At 48.1% G+C, this 8,463-nt stretch overlaps 1 protein-coding gene across 2 annotated transcripts in view; it reads left to right on the top strand.

The window, feature by feature from the left end:
* Nucleotides 1-776: 776 nt before the first annotated feature.
* tbcd (tubulin folding cofactor D) overlaps nt 777-8,463 on the top strand; it is a 151,652-nt gene continuing 143,965 nt past the window's right edge. Inside the window, exons 1-5 of one of the 2 annotated variants that reach the window (XM_042342494.1) lie at nt 777-980; nt 3,515-3,565; nt 5,766-5,863; nt 6,814-6,915; nt 7,576-7,722. In XM_042342494.1, coding sequence (XP_042198428.1) covers nt 782-980; nt 3,515-3,565; nt 5,766-5,863; nt 6,814-6,915; nt 7,576-7,722 — 597 coding nt within the window. In that variant the 5' untranslated portion in view covers nt 777-781. The remainder of the gene's footprint in view (nt 981-3,514; nt 3,566-5,765; nt 5,864-6,813; nt 6,916-7,575; nt 7,723-8,463) is intronic. The other variant, XM_042342495.1, reaches the window with a different exon arrangement.

The raw sequence follows: 8,463 nt of genomic DNA, 5'->3' as shown, positions 1-8,463 counted from the left end.
GTGTGTGTGAGTGTGGGTGTGTGTGTGAGGGCTGTGTGTGGGGGTGTGTGAGGGCTGTGTGTGTGTGTGTGTGAGGGCTGTGTGTGTGTGTGTGTGTGTGTGAGGGCTGTGTGTGTGTGTGTGAGGGCTGTGTGTGGGGGTGTGTGTGTGTGTGTGTGTGTGTGAGGGCTGTGTGTGTGGGTGTGTGTGTGTGTGTGAGGGTTGTGTGTGTGTGTGTGTGAGGGCTGTGTGTGTGTGTGTGTGAGGGCTGTGTGTGTGTGTGTGTGAGGGCTGTGTGTGTGTGTGTGTGAGGGCTGTGTGTGTGTGTGAGGGCTGTGTGTGTGTGTGTGTGTGAGGGCTGTGTGTGAGGGTGTGTGTGTGGGGCTGTGTGTGTGTGTGAGGGTGTGTGTGAGGGTGTGGTGTGTGTGGGCTGTGGTGTGTGTGTGTGTGAGGGCTGTGTGTGTGGTGGTGTGTGTGGTGGTGGTGTGTGTGAGGGCTGTGTTTGAGGTGTGTGTGTGGGGACTGTGTGTGTGTGTGAGGGCTGTGTGTGTGTGTGTGTGTGAGGGCTGTGTGTGGTGGTGTGTGTGTGTGAGGGCTGTGTGTGTGTGTGGTGCTGTGTGTGAGGGCTGTGTGTGTGTGTGTGTGAGGGCTGTGTGTGAGGGTGTGTGTGTGGGGCTGTGTGTGTGTGTGTGTGTGTGAGGCGCTCCCGCACTCCGGGCTGCAGACGGCGTGTGCCTGACGGCTGTGCGCGCCGTTGCTCTGGTAACGCCCCCCCCTCTCCCCCTCTCTCTCTCTCTCTGTCATGGCGTTCAGTGAGGGTGAGGCGGAGGCGGCTGAGGTGGAGCAGGACGAGGGCGCGGGCGGGGAGCCCGACCTGATCGCCAAAGCCAACTCCCTGCAGGCCTTCAGCGAGAGCGACGAGGCGCGGAACCTCCTGGGCGGCATGAGGGCCGCCTGCGCCGCGCCCAGCGCCACCGAGATGGCCTCACAGAAATTCACAGGTAACTGGGCCTGGGGGGGCCGGGCCGGGGGCCTGGGGCCCGGGGGGGGGGGGGGGCGGGGGTCCTAGGGGGGTCTGGGGGCCTCGGGGGGGGGGGCCTGGGTCCTGGGGGGGGGGGGGCTGGGGGGGCCTGGGGGGCCGGGGGGGGGGGGCCTGGGGGCCGGGCCTGGGGGGCCGGGGGGCCGGCTGGGGGGCCTGGGGGCCGGGCTGGGGGCCTGGGGGCCGGGCTGGGGGCCGGGCCGGGGGTAGCGGCCGAGGGGAGATCTTGGGGAGAGGCTCGGGATTGGGACGTCCTCCCGACGTGAATGGTGCTATAGAAATGTTAGTTGTTGTTTTTGTTGGGGGAGGGGTTGGGGGTGAGAGGCTGGTGGTGGGGGGGGGGGGCTGGGGAGAGCTGAGGGGGGAGACAGCTAGGTGGGGCCAGGAGGAGAGCAGCAGGGCGGGGGGGGTGAGAGGCTGGGGGGGGTGAGAGGCTGGGGGGGGGGTGAGAGGCTGGGGGGGGGGCTGGGGAGAGCCTGAGGGGGGGGTGAGAGGCTGGGGGGGGGGTGAGAGGCTGGGGGGGGGGCTGGGGAGAGCCTGAGGGGGGGGTGAGAGGCTGGGGGGGGGTGAGAGGCTGGGGGGGGGCTGGGGGAGAGCCTGAGGGGGGGGGGTGAGAGGCTGGGGGGGGGGGGTGAGAGGCTGGGGGGGGGGTGAGAGGCTGGGGGGGGAGGCTGGGGGGAGGCTGGGGGGGGGTGAGAGGCTGGGGGGGGGCTGGGGGGGGGGTGAGGGCTGGGGGGGAGGCTGGGGGGGGGGTGAGAGGCTGGGGGGGAGGCTGGGGGGGGGTGAGAGGCTGGGGGGGGGGTGAGAGGCTGGGGGGGAGGCTGGGGGGGGTGAGAGGCTGGGGGGGAGGCTGGTGGGGGGGGTGAGAGGCTGGGGGGGAGGCTGGGGGGGAGGCTGAGGGGGGGGGAGATCCGACATCTAATCAGTAAGGAAAGTGTTTTCTTTCCTGGGACTGTTGTGGCTGTTTGGGACCTGAATCAGAGGATACAATGATGTGGGGAGAAAGTTGCACAAAAATGTGTGTTTATTATTTAACACAGAATGTTCTCCTCTCAAAGTCCGCAGTGATTAAAAGCATTGGATGTTAATGCCATCCTGTGAACTCTATCTGCGTCTAGTTATTAACAGTAGTCGTTGAGAACACTCAGCAGGTCGGGCAGCATCTACAAAGAGAGGAAAGTGAGTCGTCGTTTCGAGTCATGGACCCGAAACGCTGACTCACTTTCCTCTCTCCATAGATGCTGCCCGACCTGCTGAGTGTTCCCAGCGACTTCTGTTTTTGTTTCAGATTTCCAGCATCTGTAGTATTTTGCATTTTGTCCAGTTATTAGCTGCTGTTTTCTGTCTTTAACCTCTCCTCCCCCCCCCCCCCCCCCCCCCCCCGACACACACATTAGCCTTGGGCGTTCAGAGAGCAATTGTGAATTTTCACATTTGGCTGAAATCGGAGAATTCAGCCCAGACTTTCTTTTGTGCCCCTGTGGCTCAATGTTGCCCACCTAAACATCGGGAATTAAACTAGAATGTGCCAGAAATATACAGCAGGTTAATCAGGACCTGCAGGATTTTTGTATGGCTCTTCAGATAATCTGAAATATTTACCTGTCTGTCTCTCTCTTTAAATGATGATTTTAAATACTGTACCTTTATAAAAGCTAACTGTTTTTATTCTACATTCATCTGTGCATTTATCGATAGATCCCAACATCTAGGCTGTAGTGAAGGTCCTTTCCTTGCTGGGGCTATTGCAGTTATTTCCAAATTCTATTGAAGTGCAGCAGTTATTTGCCACTTGCCTCGTCAGTGGGACAAAGGGCTGCATTTACTCTTTCGATATGGTGAGGCACCCCATATCATAAACAGTGAATCAGCCATTTTCCAAGCCTTTCTGTAGCTGTCACAAACCGAGAGTGACACGGTGAGTATTGTGTCAGCAGTGTGCTGCCTATGGTGACCTATCTCAAGCTGCCCTCCCCAGTGTTATTGCACTCAAAATGGGAGACACGGGGATACAGGGTGAGGAGCTCTTGTCATTTTTATTTTCCACTTATGATACATCTCACCACAGCGACGTTTCTGAATTCTGATCATTTACGTTCAAATCATTGGAGCAGACTGTTCATCTGTGTTGCATTTCGAGAAGGATGTTTATTTGTACTTCCAAAAAGTTGCTCCCCATCCGCCCCACCCAATCCCCATTTTTAAATTCTTATATTTCTCTGCTTGTCCCTGTGCCACCTTTATTCCAACAAGTGTTGTCAATGTGTTTGTCTGGCTCATTCAGTGACATTCCTGGCTCTGGGGTAGAAGATGGTTGGAGCCTTTTGGTAGGTTGTGAGCTAATAGTCCAGGTTTGCAATTCTGCACAGCAATGAGGGAGTGTTGCTTTGTCAACCTAGGACTTGAACCCATAAGCGTTAAAAGCTGGGGACGTTAATGTCCGTTAGAAACTGCTAGTACTGTTGTGTGTCTGATGTAAGTTTCTTTTATTTCTAGTAATAATGGACAAATACCAGGAACAACCTCATCTCCTGGATCCGCACTTAGGTAAGATTGCATGTTTCTGAAGAAACTTCACAACCTGGGCCTTGCACATTCGATTACCAAACTTGTGTGTTGGTGTGCATGTATGTATATAATATATGTATATAATATATATTATATATAGTAATCCTTGCATTTGATATAGTGCCTTATTACATCTTTGAGACGTCTCAAAGAATGTACTGTATAGTGAATTGTCTGTATATTTTGTGGGTGAAACTCAGCAGCCAATTGCTCACAGCAGTGTCCCACAAACAGTCGTGGATTGAAGTGATCCAATTTATTATANTTTTTGAAGGAATTATTGTCCCTGGAAAAGGGATCCGCCAATCAACTAACAACCATGTTCCTACTTACTGCTAGGTAAACAGAGGTGTATGGAGTTAGGAAACTTGCCCAACATTTCACCCATCCGGGAATCAAACCCAGGTCTCTAACTACTGAGCTGCAGGACTCCATTTAATGCTGTTCAAGAGCTGGTTGCATGATTGGTTCTTTCAACATCAATAGATTGTCCATTGAAAGTTTAATGGACTTTGGAGTGGAACCCAATGTGACTAGAATAAGTTAATACCATGTTTTTAGCTGCACTTGTATGTGACCTATATACCAAGGCCAAAAGCTAAAACTGAAGTAAGGACCGATTGTATTTTAATCTTACCATAACTAGAGGTCTCTATGATCATGAGCAGCAATGGAATAGAGACATTCTTGGGCTTTTTGAAGCTCTATTGGACCCACCCGCAATGTGGCATTGGGTGTTGCCATTGCATGTGGTCGAGCAATGCTGAACTCTGGATCGTATTCGTCAACTGATTACATTGCGTTTATTGGAACTCCTGGTTTGAGATTTAAAAGAAGCTGAATTTGGAATCCTAGAATTTGGTAAAGATCAAAAGAAAGGATGGTACCTAGTTTTCCAGTCTTCTGTTGGATTTCTTTGACCTTTTCCTGGGGCCAAAAGGCCCAATGTAAAGCACTAGTTTGATTATTCAATTTAAAATATGCAAAATTTGAACATGATACAATTAATCAGGTTTTGTTTGAGAGTTTTACATTTTAGATCCTAGGATTTCCTCCTCCTTGTCTCTTCAGATCACACATGAAGACTTTCCTCTTCGACCATGCCTGTGGTCACCTCCCCTCCCTCCCTGGCTCAGCACTCTATCACTGTTAAGCACTCCGAGATGCTACCCCATGTGAAGCAATTTGTTGTTGTAAGATCTCTTGATGTAGTAAGATTACAATCAATCCTAATTTCACCCACAAAATACACAACCAATTCGCTTTGTAGTAAACTAGCTGTACCCATTGCAGCTACACTTGCAACCAAAGGATCCAATATGGAATGTAGATTTCAGTGATGCCACTCACAAACCATTTAACATGCCATAAACACTGTGTGTACACCTTCAGCAAAACTGCCAATCGTGTGTGATGAGTTTGCTTGGGTCATAGCTCATGAAAGATAGACAATCTTATCAAATGGTCATAGCCCATGAACAATAGATCTTATCAAAGCTACACCAACCAAAGGAGTTTGTTGTATGATTTGGCAGGTGCTCGAGTTATTGCAACGCAGCTGTGCTGTTTTTTGTTCTTCAGTTTCATTTAATCAGCCTTCTTCTGGCATTTTTATTTGTACTTGAAAGGCTTGATGTTCGTTTAGGCATCTTTATCTTGTTACCGACGCTTGGCTTCATCTGATTGCATGCGCACAAACGTTCTTGGTGTCGCACAGTGCCACTGTGATTCAGCGCAGCCACGAGATGTAACTGCAGCGCAAAACTGTTGATACAGCTTGTTTAGTTCATAATTCATCAACGATAAGAGATCACCGAAAGAAAATATGCACATGACACTCCCCCGTGCAAGACCTTTCCAGTGAGTTATAAATAATGTCTCTATGTCAGTTGGTTATTGAGATCTTGGCTGACCCACAGAAAGACATTGTCGTTTTATTAGTATATAGAGAAGATAGTAGCAGATAGATTATTAGTATAGAAGATAGGAGAAGAGAAAAGAAGATAGAAGATAGTATGTTCTGTGAAGCGCTTTGAGACGTCTACAAGTATAGTAATAATAATAATTATTATTATTTTGATTATTGTCTTTTGGAATTGTTTGTCCTTGTCACGTGTAACTGAGCAGGCTTGAGTTTGTTTTTCTCGGTTTATAATTTTGTGCTTTCCTGCACTTCAAGAATGGATGTTGAATATGCTGCTGGACCTCGTGCGTGATGAACGTTCCCCTCCATCTCTCCTACATCTCGCCTTCAAATTCCTCTACCTCATCTCAAAGGTGAGATGCTGTATAAAAATCTATACTTATTGAGAACCCACGAATCCTTGGTGGCCTGCACGCCCGTTGGAATCTCCTATCTCCGATCTCTTAATTAATGCTTATTTTTCACGTTTGTCTTTGAACAGTTGTGTAAACAAAATTGTTACCGAGGGATTATTACCCCGGAGAGCGATCTGCCAATCGACTAACAACCGGGCTCCTACTTTCTAGCTAGTTGGTTGGAATTTGCTTTTAGTGCATCCATACGCCTCTGTTTACCTAGCAGTAAGCAGGAACCTGGTTATTAGTCGATTGGTGGATCGCTTTTTCGGGGATAGTAATCCTTCAAAAAAAAATTGGTACTTCAAACCACGACTGTTTGTGGGACACTGCTGTGCGCAATTGTCTGCTGCACTTCGCCCAAAAATATAGTCAATTCCCTTTACAGTATATTCTGTGAAACGCTTTGAGATGTCTCGAAGACGTGAAAAGCGCTATATCATTGCAAGGATTATTATTATCTGTAAAAGTCCAGATTGACTTGTTTCCATTTAGAACTGTATAAGTAACAGTTTTTCCTGATTTGTGATGTGTCTAATCGATTACTAACAGCGGGGTATAATAATAATAATAATCCTTGCATTTGATATAGCGTTTTTCACGTCTTCGACCCGTCTCAAATCGCTTTATATTTGTAGGCAAAATGCGGCAGCCAATCGCTAACAGCAGTGTCCTACAAACAGTCGTGGATTGAAGTGACCAATTTTTTTTTCTGGAGGGATTATTATCAGGCATGTGGAGTAAGGAAACTTACCCAAGGTTTCGCCCTGATCTGCCGGGAATCGAACGCAGGTTTCTCGCTTGCGAGGCAAGTGCTCTACCCCTGAGATACAGGACTCTAAAATTTCCTATGATTTACTCTCATATACTCTCATATGATCATATGGTATGATTTACTCTCATCGCAGGTGCGGGGCTATAAGTATTTCCTGAGGTTGTTCCCTCACGAAGTAGTGGATGTGCAGCCTGTCTTGAACATGCTGACTCAGCAGGACCCAAAGGACTGTGAGGTAAGTGTTAGGTGTGATCAGTTATGTCAGACATCGTGGCTTGGTTCAAGCAAAAGGTGGGATCCACCAGTGGGAACAGACTTTGTGTTCTCAATGCCAACGTGGGACACTCATTGGTTACTTCTAGGGCCAGTCTAGTCTTAAGTCTGCTCCTTCATCGCTTGCTGATCATAACTTGTTAGTTAATATTACCCTACCTCTCCCTTCTAGGTAACTCGACTTCTAGATTTGTGTGAAGGTTACTAGAAAGATGTGTGTCTGGGTGTGCTGTCAATTTCCTTCATTTATCTCCTAGTAACTTCTGAACTGTTGTCTCAATGAATGAAAATGTCTTACCTTAATTTTAAACAGCTTTTGTATACCCTTTCATTGCGCTGAATGCTTGTTACATTTCAAAATGGACGTGTTTTGAGGAATCGTCCGTCCCCTACCCTCAGATCTTGGGCTTGTCCTTGGGATAGCTGGGTGGGTTGAGCACTTGTTCCTCTTTGGTTCACTAAGTGATAGTTATGGATTGACTCACCGAGGTGCATAGTTTTTAGCAAAGAGATTTCCTTAGCCAAAGGCTGGGACTCTGTTCACTTAGGATTTGAACTTCCATCTCCAGAGATTGAGTGCTTTATTATCCTGTTGAATTGTATTTTCCCTTGTGTATTTCAGACCTGGGAGACTCGCTATATCCTTCTCTTGTGGCTGTCCATGACTTGCTTAATCCCATTTGATATGGCACGACTTGATGGCAACATCTCAGGGGAGGCACAAGAGTCTCGGATACCGACCATGGACCGGATTCTAAGTGTAGCAAAGGTGGGCAACTGTTGCCTTATTGGGGTGTAATTGTTTTTTAAATTGACATTGTTGCCGGGGGTCTTTTTGGTACAGAATTTATTTAATCCTTTCAGTTGAAACCAGACAATGAGGATAAAATTACATTATCACTGAGACGAACACTGTGCAGTGGAAGCCGGTTACGCTGGACACATCGGCGACGGCCGTTTTGTCCGTCTTAAGGGGTATCAGAGGTTAACTGAAATACCATTCCTGTCCAGCAGAGGAGGCTACTGATGCCGTATGTAATAATATTGTTTCACTTGAAGCGATGTTAACTAACCAGTTAAACTTCAAATACTCTCATAGAATTCAATAAAATACATTTACCTTTGTTTGGCTGCAAAATACAATATTTTCCCGCCCAGCGTGTTGGCTAGGCAGAGTGAGATCAGTCACAAAAAGAATAGGGTGACTCTAAAGGTCTTGAACAAATATTTTCTGTTCTAACTCGGAAGTGAGTGTTCGTAATTAATTAATTGGCTCAGTTGGCCACACTTTTGGGTCTAGACCAGAAAGTTTGGAGTTCAGACCCGTCTTTGTGATTTAAACTCACAGTCCAGGTTAACACTCCATCGCAGTAGTTAGGGAAGTACTTCACTGTCCCGGGTGCCATGTTTTGGCTGAGAACTTGCACTTGTTTACCTGTTCAGGTGGATTATTTAAGATCCCATGGCACAATTTCAAAAGAAAGAAGTTTCCCTTGTGCCCTGGCCAACA

This window comes from Callorhinchus milii, unplaced genomic scaffold (genome assembly GCF_018977255.1).
Source record: "Callorhinchus milii isolate IMCB2004 unplaced genomic scaffold, IMCB_Cmil_1.0 Scaffold20, whole genome shotgun sequence".
NCBI lineage: Eukaryota > Metazoa > Chordata > Chondrichthyes > Chimaeriformes > Callorhinchidae > Callorhinchus > Callorhinchus milii.
Note: the sequence above shows the minus strand (reverse complement) of the source record. Positions and strands in the feature narration are given on the sequence as shown.